Source organism: Anoplopoma fimbria, unplaced genomic scaffold (genome assembly GCF_027596085.1).
Source record: "Anoplopoma fimbria isolate UVic2021 breed Golden Eagle Sablefish unplaced genomic scaffold, Afim_UVic_2022 Un_contig_7711_pilon_pilon, whole genome shotgun sequence".
Classification (NCBI taxonomy): Eukaryota; Metazoa; Chordata; class Actinopteri; order Perciformes; family Anoplopomatidae; genus Anoplopoma; species Anoplopoma fimbria.
In genome coordinates this window covers 6,737-30,610 of record NW_026551973.1, presented here as the reverse complement: position 1 = coordinate 30,610, position 23,874 = coordinate 6,737, and the positions used below count along the sequence as shown (strand labels likewise).

The 23,874-nt window shown below is 44.1% G+C and overlaps 1 protein-coding gene and 1 long non-coding RNA gene across 2 annotated transcripts in view; one reads left to right on the top strand and one right to left on the bottom strand.

The window, feature by feature from the left end:
* Nucleotides 1-21,055, top strand: part of LOC129115867 (NLR family CARD domain-containing protein 3-like) — a 26,353-nt gene extending 5,298 nt beyond the window's left edge. The window contains 11 exon segments of the mRNA XM_054627096.1: nucleotides 9,689-9,802; nucleotides 12,227-12,305; nucleotides 12,461-12,689; nucleotides 12,852-14,655; nucleotides 14,764-14,937; nucleotides 16,297-16,470; nucleotides 16,842-17,015; nucleotides 19,624-19,670; nucleotides 19,840-20,163; nucleotides 20,166-20,246; nucleotides 20,249-21,055. Coding sequence (XP_054483071.1) covers nucleotides 9,689-9,802; nucleotides 12,227-12,305; nucleotides 12,461-12,689; nucleotides 12,852-14,655; nucleotides 14,764-14,937; nucleotides 16,297-16,470; nucleotides 16,842-17,015; nucleotides 19,624-19,670; nucleotides 19,840-20,163; nucleotides 20,166-20,246; nucleotides 20,249-20,421 — 3,373 coding nt within the window. The 3' untranslated portion in view covers nucleotides 20,422-21,055.
* Nucleotides 20,785-23,874, bottom strand: LOC129115868 (uncharacterized). Its single transcript, XR_008533268.1, has 2 exons — nucleotides 23,796-23,874; nucleotides 20,785-22,764 (listed from the first exon to the last, which is right to left on the bottom strand). It is a non-coding gene; the product is annotated as an uncharacterized LOC129115868 (long non-coding RNA).

Here is a 23,874-nt window from a genome sequence, read left to right as displayed (position 1 = left end):
CCAACTCGGGAGATGACCTGAAACAGTGCCTGCGCAACACTCTTTGCAGAGATAGTGCGCAGCGGCACCGCTTCAGGATATCGCGTTGCGTAGTCCACAGAACTAACAAAAGCGATATCCTCGAGTGCTCCGGTGAAATGGCCCGATGAGGTCCATGCCAATGCGCTCAAACGGGACCTCCATTAGTGGCAATGGGCGCAATGGAGCTCTTGGGATGGCCGGTAGGTTTACCAGTTGGCATTCAGGGCAAGAGGCACACCAACGGCGCACCACTCCCCGAATCCCAGGCCAATAGAATCGGGCCATTATCCGGTCTAGTGTTTTGTCATACCCCATGTGCCCAGCCATTGGGTTATAATGAGCCGCCCGGAAAACCATTTCCCGACGGCTTTCCGGCACCAACAATTGGGTAGTATCTTCACCAGTCTGAGTGTCACGACTCACTCTATACAGTCTATCCCTAATCAATGAAAAGTGTGGGTATGTCGGTGGTGTGTCAGGGTGTACCATGTGACCATCAATTTGTATCACTTGGTCGAAGGCGAAGCGTAGAGTATTGTCACGAGACTGCTCCAGTGGAAAATCTTCCATGGAGTGTATTTCGGGAACCTGCGGGGCCCCTTGTGAGGGCACCACCGGTTCCCCCTCCCCTTCAGCAGCGTCGGACAACCTCGCATCACCACTGAGCACAGCACACATCCCACATGTCCCTGCCGGTCGCGATCGCACACCCACACATTGCCCCACTAACGTATGGAACCCAGACCAATCTGTGCCTAAAATCAGTGGGTGTGCAAGGCGGGAGCTAACCGCAGCCCTAATTCTATGCGTTTTGCCCCTGTGTTTAATTTCGACTGACACAACAGGATATCTGTGAACATCCCCATGCACACACCTTATCTCCACCCACTTTGCCTCTACCAACGCCCCGGGCCGAACCAAGTTCTGGTGGACCATGGACTGTGTACAGCCCGAGTCCACCATAGCCTGGTGTACACCCCCTTGAATCCTTACCGGAACGCTGTATGTCCCCCGGACCGGAGGAGGGTGCTGGCGGTCTGGCTGGATCCCGGATCACCTGGCCGACCTCCATCAGTGGACATTCTCTGCGGAAGTGACCGGGCTGCCCACACCTCCAACACTCCTGCTCTGACGCCTGAGGGGCCCCCTGTGGGTTGGGAACAGCGCCTGGAGCCTGGCGATGGGAGGAAACAGAGGGAGGGTTATTGCGCGGTTGAAATGCATGAGCTTGTGGGGGCCGATGGAGGGAGGCTGAGGTGAGGAACTTCCTGCGAGGAGCAGGAGTCGGTCGGACAGGCGCTGATGTCCACCCCTCCGCTCCCTGTCCCCGGGGTGGACGGCGAGGTGATCCTCTGCGAGGATAATGGCCGCCCCCAAGTCCCCAGGTCGGTGGCACCGCACCCATTCCGACGTCCCAGTCGGGAGGCCCTCCACAAACTGTTCGACTGTGATCCTCTCCAGCATCTTCTGCTCACCATCAGACTCCCTGGCTGTAGCCACCTGTTAGCTGCGTCCCTCAGCTTCTGGGCATACACGAAAGGACGGTCGGTGGGTGTCCATTTCGTGCCCCGGAACCGGCGACGGTGGTCCTCGGGGAGAAACCCGTCCTATCAAGGACGGCTTTTTTTATGTCCTGGAAATTTCCCCGCGAGGACGCTGGCAGGCCGAGCGCCGCAGTTTGGGCCTCCCCTGACAGCAAGGGGAGCAGGCGCACGGACCACGCCGCCGCCGGCCACCCGCACGCCACCGCCGTCCCCTCGAACATTTCCAGGAAGGTCTGTGGGTCGTCTTCCGCGGACATTTTGTGGAGCGCGATGCCCGTGAGCGGTGACGGAGGGGGTGGAGCCGCCGCCCCCGACCGGGACATCAGGCTCTCCAGGACCCGGGTCTGCATCTCCGCCTGGCTGTGGAGTGCCTCCATCTGCCGCCGGTTCACCTCCGTCTGCTGTTGGTGCATGGCCGCGATCTCCCCCAGCATCTGAGCCAACGCCGCCACCGGCTGTATCTGCTGCTCCGTCATCACGGTGTTGAGGTCCCCGTTTAGGCGCCAGTGTAGCCGACTCTCGACTACCGTAGGTTTTCCCCAACACAGATACAGCTTCCGTGGGTAGGTTTCAACAAAGGTATATTTATTTCATCCAACATATAACACACACTGCGGACCGTTGTGCGCTCCGCTTCGCTGCCCGGCTTCTCAGGCGCACTCGTCCAACGTTGCCGTAACGCCACCTCTCTGATGGCTTCCCGCTCTCGTTCCGTGACGCCACCTCTCTGATGGCTCGCTGCTCTGTCTCAGTCCTCGTTCCTTGGGTGTGACTGTCCCTCCTCTCGAACTCCCTCCTGCTACTGCTTAAATACATTTCCGCATAATTAGCACCACATTACAGCCGTGTTCATTGAACTCACCCCGGCACTGTTCCCATGAACCACTCCCACACCTCTCCCGCCTGCAGCTGAGCGCAGACCACGCCCACGCCACACACTGCATTGATTGAGTGCAGCTCTCTAGTTGGGTAATATGGAACTATAAGTTCCTTAAGATAAGACGGTGCCTGGCCAGTTAGAGCTTTGTAGGTAAGTAAAATCATTTTAAATTCTATTCTTGATTTAACAGGGAGCCAGTGCAGAGAAGCCAATACTGGAGTAATATGATCTCTTTTCTTAGTTTTTGTTAGAACACGCGCTGCAGCATTCTGGATCAACTGTAAAGATCTAAGAGACCTATTAGAGCAGCCTGATAATAAGGAGTTACAGTAATCTAGTCTAGAGCTAACAAATGCATGAACTAGTTTTTCTGCATCGCTTTGAGACAGGATTTGCCTGATTTTCGCAATGTTACGTAAATGAAAAAAGGCTGTCCTTGAGATCTGTTTTATATAAGAGTTAAAAGACCTGGTCAAAGATAACTCCAAGGTTCTTAACGGTAGTGCTGGATGCTAGAGCAATGCCATCTAGAGAAACTATATTGTTAGATAATTGATTTCGAAGGTGATCTGGGCCTAGTAGGATAACTTCTGTTTTTTCAGAGTTTAACATTAAGAAGTTACAGGTCATCCAGGTTTTTATGTCCGTTAGACATGCTTGAAGTTTAGAGAACTGGTTAGTTTCGTCTGGCTTAATTGATAGACATAACTGGGTATCATCTGCATAACAATGAAAGTTTACTGAGTGTTTTCTGATAATATTCCCTAAGGGAAGCATATATAAGGTAAATAAAATAGGTCCAAGAACAGACCCCTGTGGAACTCTGTGACTGACCCTGGTTTTCATCAAGCTTTCATTTTTTACATATACAAACTGAGATCGGTCTGATGAATATGACTTAAACCAGCTAAGTGCGGTTCCTTTAATGGCTATCAGATGCTCCAATCTCTGTAATATGATTTGGTGATCAATGGTATCAAATGCAGCACTAAGGTCTAAGAGATAAGATAAGATAAGATAATCCTTTATTAGTCCCGCAGTGGGGAAATTTGCAGGCTTACAGCAGCATAGAGTAAAGACATAGTAAAAGAAAGACAAGAAAAAATGAAATAAAAAAACAAGTATTATGAATAAGCAATAAGAAACAGTAGAAAAACAACAATAACTGAAATATTATATTTACAGACAGAAAAAACAATTTTAACTATTATTGCACAGTGTAATGTATTGCACAGGTTTTTATTGTCATGTTTTTATTGTCATGTGTCATGTGGTCTGCTGGGAGCAGAGTTGGTTGTTCAACCTGACAGCAGCTGGAAGGAAGGACCTGCAGTACCTCTCCTTCACACACTGGGGGTGAAGCAGCCGGTGGTGAAGGAGCTGTACAGAGCTGCCAGGGCGTCCCGCATGGGGTGAGTGGTGTTGTTCATTAGGGATGACAGCTTGGCCATCATCCTCCTGTCTCCCACCACCTCCACCGTATCCAGTGGACACCCCAGCACACTGCTGGCCTTCCTGAAAAGCTTGTTGAGTCTCTTCTTGTCGGCTGCTGAGATGCTGCTGCTCCAGCAGACCACTGCATAAAAAATGGCTGATGCCACCACAGAGTTGAAAAAGGTCCTCCGGAGTGCTCCCTGCACTCCAAAGGACCTCAGTCTCCTCAGCAGATAGAGGGCCCTATTTTAACGGTCTGAAACGCAAGTGGAAAGCGCAAAGCGCAAGTAGCTTTGTGGGCGGTTCTACGGCGCTATCGCTATTTTACAGGCGGATAAATGACACTTCCGCCGCGGCGCAAGTGTCAAAAGGGTTGGTCTGAAGCAGCCTAATTACCCGTAGGTGTGGTTTGGGCGTAACGTGCAATGAACCAATCAGAGCGTTTTCTCGCATCCCCTTTAAGAACGATCGGCGCATGTTCCATGGCGGATTGCTATTATGATGGCGGGTTTGCCAGGCGCACGCAATGAAAGGTTCACCACAGAAGATACCGATGTGCTTGTCAGAGCAGTCAAAGAACGCGAGTTGGCTTTATATGGGGATGGGAGAAACCCACCCAAAATTGCTTCCGTGAAAGCGGCTTGGTCGGCACCCAACCCGATGCACCAGCTGTCCAACCCGAAGGTACATAAATAAAGTTCACATAAATAGAGATGTCTCGTGAAAATCTTTTTAATCATTTTTGACATTTAATAAATGTAACACAGCCATAAAATAAATCAAAACAATGTCACGTAGCTTCTCAGGAAGAAGACCCTGGCCTCGGGACCAGTGCGCACGGGGCAGCTGAGGGAGCAGCAGCAGCGGCGCCCCCGTCAAGCAAGACGCCGTGGCAGCAGCAGCAGCATGAGACCGCAGGACCACCCGTTCCTGCAGCTCCCCCTGTTGTGCCCCTTCCTCCCCCTGTTGTGCCCCTTCCTCCCCCATTCCATCTCCGTCCACCCGCTCCACCAGGAGCACATCCAGCGTCGCCACTCCCGGACCCTCATTTGTTGGATCCCGCCGAGGCAGGCGTAAAAGGCCTTACAGAGGAGGGAGAAAATAAATATTTTTTCCTTCAAATCTTTGCAACTTTTCATTTTTCGTTTTGTATTATTTTTTTTCATTTACGCCTAACATTTGGACAAGCCGAATAAAAAATGTCTCAAGGACATACTATACTTTCCGATGTTTTGGGCTCACTTTCTCTGACTCACAAGGTTATGAATGCATGGTAATATTTGTACAATGCTAAACAATAGAGCGGAGATGTCATTAGTTTGCTTACCTCACTATATACGATGCAGCTCCTCTGACAGATGAGCTCTCCTCTCCCGTGCTGCTGCTGGGGCATTTGGACGTAATGGCATCGGCACATGCAGTTCAGCATCACGTCTCATTAAGTCCTCTAATCTATCCTCATTAATGTCATCGACACATCCATGATTCATGGCAATGTTGTGTAAAACACAACATGCCACAAAGAATGCTGCGACTTTTTGCACACCACAATGATTTTCCTTGTGTGGTAATATTTTATTTTCCTTGTAATTATGTATGGTTTGCAAAAATGGGAACTGCTGTCCGTGTAGATGAGAGAAGCAAAGTGTATGCGCGAGGTGCACAAGCAATCCGTATGCATCGCATGCGCCCTTAAAATAGCATCTGAACAACGCGCCACTGACTTTAAACCAGGTATTTCCTGGTCAGTAGCGCAATGGTTTTCAGAAACGGCAAAATACCGTTTGCGCCAGAACACGCCTCCTCCTTCCGCCGAACCGCCCCTTGGGGCGCAAGATCATTCCCTAATTTACTGGCGAGTGGCGCTGGTGGCAAAAGAACGCTCTGCGCCAGTTGTAAACTAGCAACGACACATGCGCCAGTGACTAAGTCACTTGCGCCGGATGCAAGATAGGGCCCAGAGTCTGCTCTGACACTTTGTATACAGTGCATTTGTATGATTAGTCCAGTCCAGTTTATTGTTCAAGTGAACACCCAGGTACTTATAAGATTGCACAATCTCAATGTCCTGTCCCTGGATGTTCACTGGTTCCGGAGGACAGTGTTTACCCGGCGGAAGTCCACCACCAGCTCTTTGGTTTTACCAGAGTTGATCTGGAGGCGGTTCCGCCGGCACCATCCTATGAAGTCCTGGTTCAGTTCTCTGTATTCCCTCTCATCACCGGCGGAGATGAGGCCGACGATTGCAGAGTCGTCAGAGAACTTTTGCAGGTGGCAGGTAGCAGAGTTATATTTGAAGTCTGATGTGTATATGGAGAAGAGGAATGGAGCCAGAACGGTTCCTTGTGGGGCCCCTGTGCTGCAGGACACCCGATCTGACTCACACTCCCTTATCCTCACATACTGTGGACGGTTGGTGAGGTAGTCCAGGATCCACGCAGTGAGGTGGTGGTCCACCCCGGTCTGCTCCAGCTTGTCCCTCAGAAGCAAAGGCTGGATGGTGTTGAAGGCACTGGAGAAGTCGAAGAACATGACTCTCACAGTGCTTCCAGCCTTTTCCAGGTGAGAAAGGCATCTTTGTAGCAGGTAGATGACAGCGTCATCCACCCCGATGCCAGATTGGTAGGCGAACTGAAGAGGGTCCAAAGATGAGATCACCAGGGGGCGGAGGTGCACAAGGACCAGCCGCTCCAGGGTCTTCATCAGGTGGGATGTTAATGCCACCGGCCTGAAGCTGCTGAAGTCCTTGGCCCCCGGGGTCTTTGGGACTGGTACCACGCAGGACGTCTTCCATAGCTGTGGTACCCTCCCCAGCTTCAAGCTCAAGTTAAAGATGTGCTCCACTATCCTGCACAGCTGGTCTGCGCAGGATCTGAGGAGCCTTGAGCTGATGCCGTCCGGACCCGTGGCTTTTCTCACCTTTATTCTCTTCAGTTCTTTTCTCACCTGGTTAGTTGAGAGGGACAAGTTGGGGGAAGGGGGCTGTGTGCTGTAGGTTGTTGGAGTGGGGGTGGGGGTGGGGTGTTGGTGGAGTGCAGTGTTTGAGGAGTGTGGAGGGGAGCCGAGTGTTGTGGAAAAGGGGGTGGAGGAGGAGGAAGAAGAGGGGGGTAATCCACAGGGGGTGCAGACGATGGGGGCTGCAGCGGCAGGGAGGTCTGGGTGGGGGGAGGGGTGGGTGGCTGATCAAATCTGTTAAAGAATAAGTTCAGATCATTCACCCACTGTTGGTCCCCCACAGGTTGTTGGTTGGGCCCCTTGTGGCCAGACATGGCCTTGAGGCTCTTCCAGACTCCGCTGATGTTGTTCTGCTGCAGCTGATCCTCCATCTTTGTCCTGTAGACATTTTTCCCTTCCCTTATCTTCCTCCTCAGCTCCCTCTGCACAGTCCTCAGCTCCTCCTTGTTTCCTGATCTAAAGACCCTCTTCTTCTCCTTGAGGAGGGTCTTTATCTCAGGATTGATCCAGGGTTTGCTGTTGGAAAAACACCGTACAGTCCTGGTGGGTACGGTGTTCTCCACACAAAAGTTTATGTAGTCCGTTATGGTGTCTGTGAGACCCTCGATGTCCTCCCCATGGGCATCACTGAACACTTCCCACACAGTCGAGTCGAAACAGTCCTTAAGAGCCTCCTCGGCTTCATCGGACCATCTTTTGACTGTGCGGGTCACAGCTGGCTGCCTGTGCACAAGAGGTTTGTACACAGGCCGGAGGTGCACCAGGTTGTGGTCAGATCTTCCCAGGGGAGGGAGGGGTGATGAGGTGTATGCCTCCTTGGTGTTGGCATACAGCAGGTCCAGGGTTCTGTTGTCTCTGGTGGGGCAGGTGATGTACTGGGTGAAGGTGGGCAGAGTGGAGGACGGAGGGGCATGGTTAAAGTCACCAGAGAGGAGGAGGAGGGCATTGGGATGTTGTGTCAGCAGCCTGCTTGTCGCCGAGTGTATGACGTCACAGGCCGCTTCTCCGTTAGCAGAGGGGGAACATACGCAGCTATTGTGATAACGTGCGAGAATTCCCTCGGTAAATATACCGGCCTCATGCTAACGGCCAACAGCTCAATGTCCTCTGTACAGGTCTGCTCCTTAACAGTGATGTGTCCAGAGTTACTCGCAGTGTGTACTTGTTTTGGCTGATTCTGTTGTCCTTAAATCCTCAATGACCATTCTGAGGGACTAGTTGGAGAGATCTGTTTCTTTGCTCTTTCATTTGAACAGTGAATCATAATTATCCTATAAATCTATAAAACAGATACTGTCGTTAGATTAAATTCTTATATTGGACTTCAGTTTGGACTTTGTTAGTTCACTGATTTTAGAACCAAGAACCAATGTACTTATTTTTGATGTTTCTGTATTGATACATTGACGTTTATTATTTGGATTTGTATGTTAGCTGCAGTCAGTGAGTTTTTTTCACATTTAATCTAATGGAAACAAATGAGAGCCTCTGTGAGTGTGAAGATGATCAGCTGAGGGTTCCTTGTCAGAATAATATGAGCTGTGTGAAGAGTTTATTTATTTGTGTTCTATATTTACTGTAAATTACATTAAGTGTAATTTTGTGTTTTACTGTCTGAGCAGCAGACTGAACATTTTAAATAAAGTTTTTGATACAAATGCTGACTTGAGCTCTTTAGACAAACTCTGAGTTGGATCACAGGTTCAACATGTCATGCTGTATCCATGGCAACGATTCAAGTCTCCATGTTAACCCTCTGGACCCAGCAGTGTGAGAGTCTTAACAACGGAGAGCATTTGAACACATCACAGAGTGAGCAGAGTCTTCTGGAGCTCAGTGTTCAGGTCCAGAGGGTGGAGGTTTGTTTCTGCTGCAGCTGCTGAGCTCCCCCTGGTGGTCAGTGAGGTTTACAGCTGCTCTCAGTGTTTCCTGTCAGTCCACTTAGCTCATGTTCAGCTGTGATTAATTGAGCTTAATTACTTTTTAAAGTTGTTTTACATATATTAACAGCTTAAAATAAACAACTAAGACAAAAACTTTCTTAAATTCCATCTCTTCCAATTTTCCAAGCTTTTTCTCTTTTTTGAATCATTGTAAACTGAATATCTTTGGGTTTGAACTGAATCACACACATCTTGTTTTTGAAAATTGTCATGGATAATGTTTTGTTCCTTTTACACTTGGACATTAAACCGTTAATCTAAAACAATACAACAGTTTGTTCCATCTCTGTGTCAGATATACGTATTCTTGGTGCAGTGTGCACCTTGTTTGTTTAACGTCATCAGCTGAAATCCCGGCTGTGTGAGAAGATGCAATGTGTCACTTAATTACAGCTCCTTTAGTGAACTCACACACATTCTTCAGGAAATTATTTAAAATATAACTCTGCTGTGTTGATCCTTTTCTTGTTCATAGCTGCTAGTTTTTCCAACAGCTGCTGAGGCTAAAGACTAAAATCTGAATTCCCTTCCTCTCTATGTGCCAGGATCCATCAAAGACCAGAGTCCCCTGGACCTGAACCTGAACCCAGCTGTGTTTCCTCTGAGACTAAGCAGTCACACAAAGATGGCATTGCTTTTGAAAGACGTAAATTCTCTTCTGCAAAGTAAGTAGAAATTAAATAAAGAATGTACCTGACAGCTTCCCAGTATAATTGATCTTCTACTGCTGATATTCAAGTACTCTGTTCTATTTGGTAGAATAAAACAAACAAGTCACCATAAAAAAGTTGTCTTTTTGCTGTGTTAAAAACACAGTTTTTAATGACAATAAAATAACTTTAACTGTTACAATGTAGGAAAGTAAGGACTAGAAATCCTGTATGCTCAGTAATTGACAGTGTTTCTATCAGTTCACAGCAGCACAGAGGAAAGTCTCCTGTACCCAGCTGTGTGTCCATGAAGAGTGATCGGTCTAAGGGTGATCTGATTAACTTCAAAGATGGACGCCAATCTAATGACCCACTGTAAGTACTTAAAACATTATGAAACAATGAGCTAGCTGTTCTTATCCCTAGTTATGATACACAATTGGTCGTGCATCAATTACATTACAGAGGTCTGGGGATAGCTGCAGAGGTCTGGACTGGTAGTTGAATAAAACTGGGAAGATGTAGTCTAATGTGCAGTAAATCTGGGATTAGCTGCAGAGGTAAGCAGACTACAAACAGAGGTTTGGCAGACTACCAGCAGACCTGGTGGCAGAAAGCAGTCTATGAAGTCAGAGGTCTCAGGTTAAAGTTGCCTGTCTGATTAAGGTTGTCCTCAGATTAGAGGATAACAAGGTTTGTTGGGACTAGTGCTGTGAGTTGAACACATAAAAAAACATATTCAAACTACAACGTTTTTTACATGTGTGAATATTCCAAATATTCACATTTACATGGAGCAGATCTTTGACTTATAACCACATCCTAATATCATAATGTGAATAAACAGTAGAATGGCAAGAGCAGATGTTTTAAATGTGTTTTTAAAGTTTTCACTGGTGAAGTCAACTTGGTGAATAAAACATTTTATTAATGAAAGGTAAACTGAAATGACATGTTTCTCTCAGTTCACATCAGCACAGAGGAAAGTGACTTCAAACAGGACGTAATGACCCACTGTAGTTTTGATGAAACAATGAGCCAGCTGTTCTTATCCCTAGAATATGGGTGCAGAGTTCTGGACATTAGCTGCAATAAAACAAGTGAAAACAGAATGTTCAGTAAATGTCAGTGTTTCTATCAGTTCACAGCAGCAGACAGTAAAGCCCTTTGTACCCAGCTGTGTGTCCATGAAGAGTGATCGGTCTAAGGGTGGTCTGATTCACTTCAAAGATAGAGGCTGTTCTTATGAACTAGTGTAACTACTTAAAACGGATAAAACAGATGGTTTAGCTGATGCACAGATACAAATTTGGGTGTCCGTCATTTATAGTCTTTGATCTATCACTATGATCTTATTTTCTCATTATGATCATGACATGATGAAATATCTTGAACTAATTGTTGTAGGTGTTGCATCAGACAGGAACTAGCATTCTGGACATAATCCTACCTCTAGTTGCAGAGGTCTGGAGACTAGTTTCAGATGTCGGGGGACTAGAAAGACAAGCATGAGGAAGTCTGCCCAAGGGTTCTGGGACCAAAACCAAATACAGACCCTTTGTTTCAATTGGTGTGGCAGATCAACAGTATTAACTCTTGGTACATCTGAATAACAACACACTGGTAGAATAGAAACTACACCAAATACGAAAAAGTATCACATCAGAGGTAATTATAGTTGTTTCTAGTTGTAATTGTACCTATGGCTGGAAGGTGTAGAAGCTATAGAAAGTACACCGGTATGAATTTTCCCACAAAATTATGTTTGACTATATTGTGCTGGTGTAACCCGGTTAAAAAGTACCCTACATTGTAATAAAAATGTTAAGATAATAGTTATGTTGATAAATAAGATAAACCTTAGGTCTTGTTAAAAGCATGGTTAAGAAAGCAATTTCATACGAAGTTTAGGGATGGTTCCTAAATAGATTAAAACTGTAGAGTATAATAAATAAGTTTGAAAGGTACAGATGTATAGAGTTCATGTGGTTAAAGGAAGTAGGATTCGTGAATAAAGGTAATACTGGTTGTTCATTGGTTGAGATAGGTGGGAAGTTGGAGTGAAGAGTGTTGTTTACGTTGGGTGGCTTGACGAAGGGAGTCGTGACGTGAGCATGTGTGAAAGTTTGTGCAAATAAGTATGTAGGTGGTGTCTAAGATTATCTACTTATATATTTCTTGTGCCGGCTGTGTGAGTGTGTGTGTGTGCTTGATGAGTGTGGGCCCACTGAGTTTGAATTAAATTGAGATATATCATAGTAATTCTAACCGAAGGGAATTATTGTTGCAACTCGTGTTATTTAAGAAATTGTGAAGTGATTGAGACTGAATGTTTTTATTTTGTTATTTTAAAATTCCCCAAGTAAATCATTGAAATGTTATATTTCTAAAATGTGATTACAGTGTGGAGTCTGGTCATTTTCTTAGATAGAGGTGTCTAAAGGTAAATTGTTTGCATAAAATGACAGGTTAATAATAATAGTGACTCATTTCATTCAAGGTTAATATAGAAACGCAAGACAACCAATCAAGTATTAGTAATTGTAGAGTGAGTTATATGTTTTAAAGAACTCAGGGCCCTTCCCTGACTAAACTAGGGATAAGTGGGCTACACTGGCATTGAAATATTTTTTGCTGTCCAATACAAGCAGCAGTGAAAGAAGAGATAGAAATGTTTTTTTTTTCATCTGGTTTTCATTATGATCAATCATGACAGAACACAACATCTTTAACTAATTGTTTTATTTGTGTACATGGTACAAACAGAATGTGAGCTGATTCTTCATGATTCCTCCACAGAGAGGACCAGGAGAGCTCACAGGTTCCCAGAGGTCAGTCTGCCCAGCAGCATCAAACACACCTGGACTCCATATTTATGGTCTGTACATGTACAACTACTTTTACATCTATTCTGTTCACAATCATCTCCATGCTGCACTTTTTAGACCAGTGGATTGTCAGTCTGTCCAACATGGATCTGATGTTTGGTTCCATGGTTTTAGTTTGTGTCCTTCATATAATATTCTGTTCCAGCTGCTGGAGGAGAACATCCTCACTTTTGTGAAGAACGAGCTGAAGAAGATCCAGAAGGTTGTGAGTTCAGATTACCCAGACTGCTTAGAGAGTCAGAGGGTGGATGAGGAGGTGTTGGAGGGTGAGGATGAAGAGCAGAGGAGGAACAGCAGAGAGGCATTTCTGAAGATCACACTGCACCTCCTGAGGAGAATGAAGCAGGAGGAGCTGGCTGACTGTCTGCAGAGCAGTAAGAGGATTTCTCTAAAGATTTAACATGCTGGATAAATGGGACCTTTACTAATGTCTCAAGAGATGGACCAAAATATATTCATATACTCTTCTTTGAGGATACGACATGTTGAAATCTATTCTTTGACTCATTGATCTTCTTTGTTGTGTGTTCATTCAGGACTTCTTGCTGCAGTTTGTCAGCGTGAACTCAAATCTAACCTGAAGAAGAAGTTCCAGTGTGTGTTTGAGGGGATCGCTAAAGCAGGAAACCCAACCCTTCTGAACCAGATCTACACAGAGCTCTACATCACAGAGGGAGGGACTGCAGAGGTCAATGATGAACATGAGGTCAGACAGATTGAAACAGCATCCAGGAAACCAGACAGACCAGAAACAACCATCAGACAAGAAGACATCTTTAAAGCCTCACCTGGAAGAGAGGAACCAATCAGAACAGTGATGACAAAGGGAGTGGCTGGCATTGGGAAAACAGTCTTAACACAGAAGTTCACTCTGGACTGGGCTGAAGACAAAGCCAACCAGGACATACAGTTCACATTTCCATTCACCTTCAGAGAGCTGAATGTGCTGAAAGAGAAAAAGTACAGCTTGGTGGAACTTGTTCATCACTTCTTCTCTGAAACCAAAGAAGCAGGAATCTGCAGGTTTGAAGAGTTCCCGGTTGTGTTCATCTTTGACGGTCTGGATGAGTGTCGACTTCCTCTGGACTTCCACAACAATGAGATCCTGACTGATGTTACAGAGTCCACCTCAGTGGATGTGCTGCTGACAAACCTCATCAGGGGGAAACTGCTTCCCTCTGCTCGCCTCTGGATAACCACACGACCTGCAGCAGCCAATCAGATCCCTCCTGAGTGTGTTGGCATGGTGACAGAGGTCAGAGGGTTCACTGACCCCCAGAAGGAGGAGTACTTCAGGAAGAGATTCAGTGATAAGAAGCAGGCCAGCAGGATCATCTCCCACATCAAGACCTCACGAAGCCTCCACATCATGTGCCACATCCCAGTCTTCTGCTGGATCACTGCTACAGTTCTGGAGGATGTGTTGAAGACCAGAGAGGGAGGAGAGCTGCCCAAGACCCTGACTGAGATGTACATCCACTTCCTGGTGGTTCAGTCCAAACTGAAGAAGGTCAAGTATGATGGAGGAGCTGAGACGGATCCACACTGGAGTCCAGAGAGCAGGAAGATGACTGAGTCTCTGGGAAAACTGGCTTTTGATCAGCTGCAGAAAGGAAACCTGATCTTCTATGAATCCGACCTGACAGAGTGTGGCATCGATATCAGAGCAGCCTCAGTGTACTCAGGAGTGTTCACACAGATCTTTAGAGAGGAGAGAGGACTGTACCAGGACAAGGTGTTCTGCTTCATCCATCTGAGTGTTCAGGAGTTTCTGGCTGCTCTTCATGTCCATCTGACCTTCATCAACTCTGGTGTCAATCTGCTGTCAGAAGAACAAACAACCTCCCGGTTGTCTAAAGTCTTCAGAGACAAACCTAAACTAACACATCTCTACCAGAGTGCTGTGGACAAGGCCTTACAGAGTCCAAATGGACACCTGGACTTGTTCCTCCGCTTCCTCCTGGGTCTTTCACTGCAGACCAATCAGACTCTCCTACGAGGTCTGCTGACACAGACAGGAAGTAGCTCACAGACCAATCAGGAAACAGTCCAGTTCATCAAGAAGAAGATCGACGAGGATCTCTCTGCAGAGAAAAGCATCAATCTGTTCCACTGTCTGAATGAACTGAATGATGGTTCTCTAGTGGAGGAGATCCAACAGTCCCTGAGTTCAGGACGTCTCTCCACAGATAAACTGTCTCCTGCTCAGTGGTCAGCTCTGGTCTTCATCTTACTGTCATCAGAAAAAGATCTGGACGTGTTTGACCTGAAGAAATACTCTGCTTCAGAGGAGGCTCTTCTGAGGCTGCTGCCAGTGGTCAAAGCCTCCAACAAAGCTCTGTAAGTCCAGAGAGAGTTGGATTAATATACCATTAATATATCATAACTTAATATATGCTGCTATTTTCTACTTATTGTTTATTTTTTTTGCTTTTGTTGTCTCTTCAGACTGAGTGACTGTAACCTCTCAGAGAGAAGCTGTGAAGCTCTGTCCTCAGTCCTCAGCTCCCAGTCCTCTAGTCTGAGAGAGCTGGACCTGAGTAACAACAACCTGCAGGATTCAGGAGTGAAGCTGCTGTCTGCTGGACTGGAGAGTCCACACTGTAAACTGGAAACTCTCAGGTCAGATCAAGTTAGTTTGTCTTCAATGATGTAAATGTGTCTCTAAACTATCAGCTCCATGCAGTGTAAACAGCCTCTCTCTTTCTGAATCTTTGAATTAGTTCATCAGGATTTCAGATTTCATAAACCTCTTTTTCACCAGGAAATGAACCAGAACTATGGAACCAGAGGAACTAATCTCAGAGACTAAACTAGAGTCCAAAAGTCCTTTTTGTGAATTCCTGTTTGTTTTTCCATCCCATCTTAAGAACCTTGTAGAACAGACAAACTTGATCCACAGCGGATTAAAAAACGATGGTGGAGTTTGAAACATAATTCACATTCACAATAAAACATCACAGGGTCATCCTGTTGTTGCTCTTATTTATGCTTTATGATGTTATGTTTGATATAATTAATGAATGAAAAGGAGAAATGCAGAGGTGGAAAGAGACTGAAAACTTGAATGTCTGTCTCTACAGTGACGATCTGCTGAGAGTTTGATGGTTGTTTATTTCTGCTTTAGAACGTAACCGACATGATGGTTGTTTATTTCTGCTTTAGAACGTAACCGACATGAAATCAGTATATGAAGTTTAATTTGTGTTTTTCACTCACTTTGTTCTCTCTCTCTCTCTCTCTCTCTCTCTCTCTCTCTCTCTCTCTCTCTCTCATTAGCTCACTCGTCCCCTCTGCTGGTCACAACTCCTTGTTCTCTCTTTTTTTTTTTTAAACGAGTCGGGAAGACAACAAAAACGCTTGAATTTGTTTTAAACGCTAATGAACAACAATAAATAAGATAAGATAATCCTTTATGAGTCCCACAGCGGGGACATTTGCAGGATTACAGCAGCAGAGAGGATAGTACAAACAAGATACATAGTAAAAAACAAGATCAAAACAAGTATTATAAATAAGTAATAACACAGTAAAGAATAATAAATAAGTAATAAACTTAAAATCCACAATAACTAAAATATTATATGAACAGACAGAATCATTTTAGTATTGCAGTGGATTTCACATATTTTTATAATACACATATTTATATAGTCAGTCTTTTTGTATGTGTGGTCTACTGGGAGCAGAGATGGTGCAGCAGCCTGACAGCAGCAGGAAGGAAGGACCTGCAGTACCTCTCCTTAATAATAATATAAATATAAATATCCACCCCTCATCCTGATAGTGATACTACAGTACTTCCTGTGTACAGTAGAATAAACTGAACCTACATTGTATCATGTTTAGTGTAGAACAGCAAGTATTTTATCCACTTTCACTAAATAAATTATCTGGTTCTACTTTAGTACAGACTCATTATCAAAGAGGATTTCATTTTAACACAAATATCATTTTTTCTTCTTGTTGATGTCTCTTCAGACTGAGTGTCTGTAACCTCTCAGAGAGAAGCTGTGAAGCTCTGTCCTCAGTCCTCAGCTCCCAGTCCTCTAGTCTGAGAGAGCTGGACCTGAGTAACAACGACCTGCAGGATTCAGGAGTGAAGCTGCTGTCTGCTGGACTGGAGAGTCCACACTGTAAACTGGAAACTCTCAGGTCAGGATTCAATTAATGTCCACTTAAATCCTGATTTACATTAATGGGTAAACTCGTAACCTTCATCAGATTATCACTGCTTGTGTGATTTCAATCACATATTACATTTTAATATATTTCTATTAACATATAATAGATTGTTTCTTCTCACTCTGCTGTTATGATTTGAAATATCAAAAACCAGTGATACCAGTAATGTTGTCAGATTGTTGATGGACATTAGTGGGTGTTTGGTTGTGACTAGAAACCAATCAGTACCAATGTTAATGGAACCCCACAGTAGCCGACAGTATCTCAGTACTGCAGAAACCTTCCAGCCCTCACAGTTCCCTCAGATCATGTGACATGTGTGTTGTTTGGTGTGTTTGCAGGCTGTCAGGCTGTCTGATCACAGAGGAAGGCTGTGCTTCTCTGGACTCAGCTCTGAGCTCCAACCCCTCCCATCTGAGAGAGCTGGACCTGAGCTACAATCATCCAGGAGACTCAGGAGTGAAGCTGCTGTCTGCTGTACAGGAGGATCCACACTGGAGACTGGAAACTCTCAGGTATGAAGAGGCCTGCTGCAGCCACAGACAATCAGTCTGATAGAGGAGGTAGAGCTGGTTAATATGACCCTGACACACCAAGCTGACCTCAAACTACCAGAGACTCATCAAACTGTTTGTGTCCCACATCAGACGATCAATACAGACAGAAGTAGTCAGGGAACAGTAGCCAGGATGAGCCAGAACAGGGAGGGAAGGTGATGAAACTGTTGTTTTTCTGGAGCGTTGTCTTGTTTCAACATTAGAAAATAGGACAGTGGTGTATCCTGACACGTTGACGGCCATCATGGTGGGTTGACATGCCTCAACGTCGTCACGCTGCAGGTTTGTGGGCTCATATCAAACAATAGTTGGATGATTTGATGCTCTTCATCTGCCACCAGTGTGTGTTGTCCTTTAGTCCAGACATTATTGTGAAAAGACAAACAGACAAAGAATCAACCTGTTTAAACCGTCTTGATAAATCATCACAATAGGAATGTTTTGCTGTTTTAAAGGAGTTCAGCTTCACCTGGTTTTGGTTTGTTTTGCACTGAGAGCGAGTTCCCTGGTTGATAAGAGTCGACTTGTTGAAACTACAGGTGACAGTCGACCACAGACGCTCAGTGGAGAACCAACAGCTGATTGTGGACATGGTGTGTCAGAGCCCAAAGAGGTTTATTTAGGACTGGACCAAAGTTATAGGGGGACACAGGCAGTGCTCTGTGGCTGCAGACGGACTTGAACTGTAATATTCTAAACCTCCAGATTACAGATAATAGAAACCAGTGTTGACTGTTGCTAGGAGACGGGATGTGAACAGCAGTGTCAAAGTCAGACACTTTGTACATCCAACCATCCACCCCGACCTCCTCCATCAGAGGTTTTGTGGTGCTGTAGTGATTTCAGGCTACTTTCTCCTTTACTTCTGAGAGACAACAGTCATTATAACACAAACACAAGAGGTCGCTTGTCAGGACCAAAACATCCAACAATCAATATTTCTTTATTTACAACCGATCAGCTGACTCTGTGTAATGGTGAAGAGTCGTGTGGTGGTGATGAACCCACAGAGAATTGTCTCCATCTCTGCAGCTCTACAGAGCTTTTTAGCCTCTTTTATCTCCTAGTTTTGGTTCTGCAGCACATTTCCTGTTTGGTTCAGTCTCAGTGTTTCCAGCAGCTGTTTTCATCCAACAAGCTGTGATGAAGCCTCTGTACACTACCTGCTCAGCAGCAAACAGCAGACAGACTCAGTTAGAGACTAGCTGGTGAACATAGTGGAGCATTTAGCAGCTAAAGAGACAGATATTTCCCTCAGGAGGTGGTGGAGACCAAAAACAGAGCTAAAAGAGAGAATATTGTACTTCCATTCATCAGGTGACACAAACACAAAGACTCCTGATGAATCATCATGTTGATCTGTAACTGCTTTACTTCACCATTTCGGGGGACAATAAACAAAAACACAAATTAGACCCCTTTAAAATAAGACATAGCACTTTCAAAATATAATCAAATTTAACATTTAGCAAAATGATAAAGTCAATGAGTTACTTGGAAAAATATGCAGAACTGAATTAGTTTAAAACAAAATATTACAACATACAACTTAAATCTATTCAGCTTCCTATGGCTAAATCCCTATTTCTTGACCCTTTTTTACTACAGCAGATAAATACTTAATTAGAATCTAAACCACACATGGGCCCACACACACTCACACACACAAAAAAAAAAATAAGTAAAGTTTCAGGCCTGTGCGTTCCCGGTGCGTTGCTGCCTTCAGAGTCCTCAGCAGAGCAAAGACACAGAAAGTCAAACTCACAGTTCAGTGAAAGTCTTGTAGAAACAGTTCGTTGTCCAACAGAAGAAAAACCAGGCGACAGCGAGGTGACGGCAGGTCACTCATCAGAAACACAAACCAACAGTCCTTCAGTCCACAATGGCGTCCTCTGTTCCAGCGACCGACAAACTTTAGCTACACACAGACACAGTCGCACAAACATTCAATCACTGAGATTTAATCAATAAATGAGCGTTAGTGTCCACAGCTTCAGTTTTTCTTCTGTTTACTTGAACATTCATCAAGCTATCTACTTCATGTTTCTCTGTGTTTCTCCCGTTCTGTCCTTCTCACTCTCTCTTTCACTACTTCTTCCTTTCTCTTTAACCCCGCCCCCCTTAGCTACGTCCAATCACCGCAGGTGGGGCTGATTGAAACCTTGCGTAACCAATCAAACACCATAGCTCAAACTAAAGGCACAATCAGTTTACTTTTCTTTAGACTTTAACTTAGTTAAACCCAATTTTTGCCTTCAATATTGTTTAGAACTATTTATTTCAACTCTTATTCACTTATTTAAATCCTGCCTTATTTATGACTAAAGTATCTTAATCTCTCAGTTAACCATTTTTATTAAACTAAATTACTTTCAGTTTAATTGCCTTACTGAGTCATTTCATCCCACTTTATAATAATCGGCCAATCAGAAGAAGCTCCATGAAGTAAAAGAATATCATGTGATTAATAATAAGTGCTCCATGTGAACATGAATACAAAGCTCTGTGTATGAGACGATGTAATGTCCATGTTTCCATGCTGCTCTGACCCCCCTCCTCCTTTCAGGGTGGAGCCTGCTGGAGTCCGATGGTTCAGACCAGGTCTGAGGAAGTGTAAGTGTGCTTTGAATCTGACTCATGAAAACAAAGCAGCACACATTCAACCATCTTCAAACTGTGACATCACTCATTCACATCTCTGATGTCATCATCACAGTGTCAACAGATGAACAGATGATAGATTAATAACTGCAGCTGTATTGTGTCTTGTTCTCTCCATCAGATTCCTGTGAACTCACACTCGACACAAACACAGTGAACAGAAACCTCAAACTGTCTGACAACAACAGGAAGGTGACACATGTGGAGGAGGATCAGTCATATCCTGATCATCCAGACAGATTTGACCACTGGGAGCAGCTGCTGTGTAGAACTGGTCTGACTGGTCGCTGTTACTGGGAGGTCGAGTGGAGAGGAAGAGTTTATATATCAGTGAGTTACAGAGGAATCAGAAGGAGAGGAGACAGTGAAGACTGTTTGTTTGGATGGAATGATCAGTCCTGGAGTCTGGAGTGCTCTGATGATGGTTACTATGTCCGTCACAATAAGACAGAACACACATCTCCTCCTCCTCCTCCTCCTCCTCCTCCTCCTCCTCCTCCTCCTCCTCCTCCTCCTCCTCCTCCTCCTCTGTAGAGTAGCAGTGTATGTGGACTGTCCTGCTGGCTCTCTGTCCTTCTACAGAGTCTCCTCTGACACACTGATCCACCTCCACACCTTCAACACCACATTCACTGAACCTCTTTATCCTGGGTTTGGGTTCAGGTTCTGGTCTGGTTCCTCAGTGTCTCTGTGTTCTCTGTAGGAGGGAGAGTCTCCTCCTGGTAGAGAAACTTTCTCTCTGCTGACCAGATAGTTCAGTCTGTACAGGATCACACACAGCTGATGTTAGTTAGTACCAACCTGATCTCTCAGTGGTTGTAAATGCAGTCTGAGCAGGTGAGGGGTACCTGAGCTGGTCTGGACTCTGGGGGGTTGAGAGCTCTCTGGGACTTGTGGTGTTGCAGATGGATGGCTGAAAGAGCTGAGCGAGGTCCATGTAATTACCTGAAATGATCAGTTGTCTGAGAGAAGGTGTGAAACATGTTTTACTTTGTGTATAAAACTGAACTTTGTTGTCTTGAAACATTTGTTTGTGTGAAGAAAAACCTACGAATGTCAAACAAGAGTCTTTCTGGATCAAATTCATCATCTGTGGGAAAATAATCACAACGTGTAAAGAGTTGTTTTGATTAGAACAAACTAAATTCATCATCTTGTGTCATTGTGTAACAAATGAACAAACTTTGATAAGTGATGTTGAAATAATAATAAATCAAAGTTTTGGGATGATTCTAGATAATAAGCCACATAAACATGTCAAAGGAAAAATGACAAAATCCATCACAACACTGTATAAAATGATTGATTTATTAAATAAAGCTTCATTATTCACGTTGTATTGTTCACTTTGACTTCCATTCATCACTGACGGTGTGCTAGTTTGGGGAAACTCATAGAAACAAATCAAAAGAGAGACAAAAGAAGTTTGAACCAAACTACTGATCAAGAACCAACTCAGCTGTTTATTCAATGAAAGGCTGATCAATTCAGAGAGTTGGTGGATTTTCAAACATCACAGATCAGGTATAAAGTGGTTCAGCACTTTGTCTCCGGGCGGCGTTCTCTGTCTGCGGTGGAAATAGAGGCCCATGTTAAGAAGATGGTGGCCCCTAAACCTGCATTTACAGGCAAGTCCATCCTAAATCATATTCAGAGTTAGTTCAACTTTATTGAAATGCTGCGTTCACTGTTTATTTTCTGTGTTTGTTCTCTCTCGTCATGTGATAACAACCTCCCAGTTCAGCCCCTTCAGACCAGATGTGTCCTCCTCAAAGTCATGTGAGGAGCCTCCTCAGTGTCCCAGTACCAGACGCTGTCCCAAGCAAAATCCCGTCTGGATGCTCCGAGTCTTCTCTTTTTATTCTCCCGTTGAACCATCCCTCTTTTCACACTCTTCTCACCCAGTTTCTCATGATATCATTCATTTTGATTTAACACTCACACCTTTCATTCCCCTAACAGGATACACTTCCTTATTTGGTCACATAGGAACTAGATTGTGTCGCTCTTGTACTCTCGGGGTTACATGAGTACACACTCAGCAGTTGTTATCTCTAGGTAAGGAGACCTTCAGCAGCTGTTGCGTCTTCAGTGCTTTTCGTTAACTGAATCATTATTACAATCACATAAATCACTTCATATTCATTCACAATACATAAATGCAGTAAGCAGCTCTTTCTAATCATATGAGCTCTGTGTCCGTCGGCCTGGTGTTTATATCCCGGCCTTTATGCCTTTCTTTCTTCTGGGCAGCTCTTCTGGGATCTCAACTCTACTTGACAAGGTATACTCAAACATTTAGATAATCGATAGTGATAGTCTATTATGATTAAATCAAACTCCAACACGTGCAATATGAAGTTAAACACTTTATATGTAAAAGATGAGGATCATTTTATTCTCTTTTATACAACAAGGACACGTTTGTCTTATATTTTAAACTAACATTCCTTGTTTTCAATATTTCTTATAGAGAGAGGAGAGAAAAGGGGATATAGGAAATCAAAATGAAGTTTGAACTCTTACAGAAAAAGAAAATATAATCTAATGGTTACTAGATTCCTTGAACTTCTATTCATCTCTTCACAAGTGAAGTTTTTGACTATTAGTCCCTTTTATCTTTCATATGCTTTTTTTTTTTTTAAAGTGAAGAAGTGTAAAGACAATAAAACATTTCAGAGAGAAGATGAGAGGAGGTGGAGAAAAGAGGAGGTAGAGTGGAGAGGTGGTGACAGGTGACGGGCCGATCATCTGGAGAGGTGTTGCACATGTGATTCTACATGGAAAGTTATGTTTTGAGTGACGTCTTAGACTCACATGAAAAATGACAGCAAACCACTTTCCAATGAAGGACTTTTTCATTTTTCAACTGGTGTTGTACACGTGATTAACATGTCAAATGTGGGTCACATGATGGACGGTAGACGTACACGTATGACTAAACATGCAATACTAGGTCTAAAACTACTGGAATCACTAGAGATTGGTCCGATCCTGTTTCAGTCCCGATACCGATATCGATACCTGGACTCTTGATATCGGCCCGCTGTGTGGAAGAGACAGGAATCATTATTTTATGAGTAAGGCAATAATCAGGCTGGACTGAAACATTGCTTTCCTAACTTTGTAAAACAAAATAGAATAAATAACAACATAGATTTAAATGTAATAAATTGTTTTGTTTTTAATTCAAATAACACAATTAAACAGGAATAAGTACTTAAATATTCCATTAAGTAATGTTTATAGTATACATCCATAGAATCACCCTACACAATGACCTATAATTAACCAAAGCACTCGGATAAACATATGGAGGATAACTGAAATGAAGATGGAACGTGAATGAACTCAATAACAGAAACACGAGTTACATAGACAAAAGACAGGAATTACACATAAGTTGGCCTAAAAACACAACAACTACGGACCCACACTGAAAGCAAAGAACATTACATTTGATATGAACGATCTAAAGTACGTATTCATTCAATGACAATGACTGTATCCTAAACACTCAGACAGCATATCCACTGACACTGTGGCTGTGTGCTGAACATTAGTCACCACAAGATGGCAGACATGTTTCACTGCTTCTTCACATGCACCAGTGTCTCTATTAAACACATATCTCACCACTCAATGTGACATTACTGTATTATACAAATATGTTTCATAACTGACCAGTCCAAAATCTGTAAAGAAGAGAATTAAAAATCAATCAATAGCTTTTGTTTTTTGGACTGCAGGAACACTCCCCAGGGACGAGGAACCTTTAGAAGTTCATTGCATTTTGACTTCCTTTTGTCCCACATTCTGTTAAACAAAACGTTACGCTAATTATTATCATTTATTAAGCTGTGTGAGGCATTAATTAGCACACATTGCTATGTCAATATGTTTTCATGTTCATATTAACACTGACTAAACCTTTAGGCATCACAGACATTTCATCAATCTTTCTTAATTTATGTGTAAATCATGTTTCATGTGTTCAGATCCTCTATACAGGGGGAGCCAGTGGTGGGTTATGAATCATGTATAAAATATGACTATTTCACATGAATGTATACTCACACAGGCAGTCTCTGTTAGACTCCATAGACTCTGAGATTACACACAGATAACACTGCTTTATCTGGACCTTTAGCTCAGT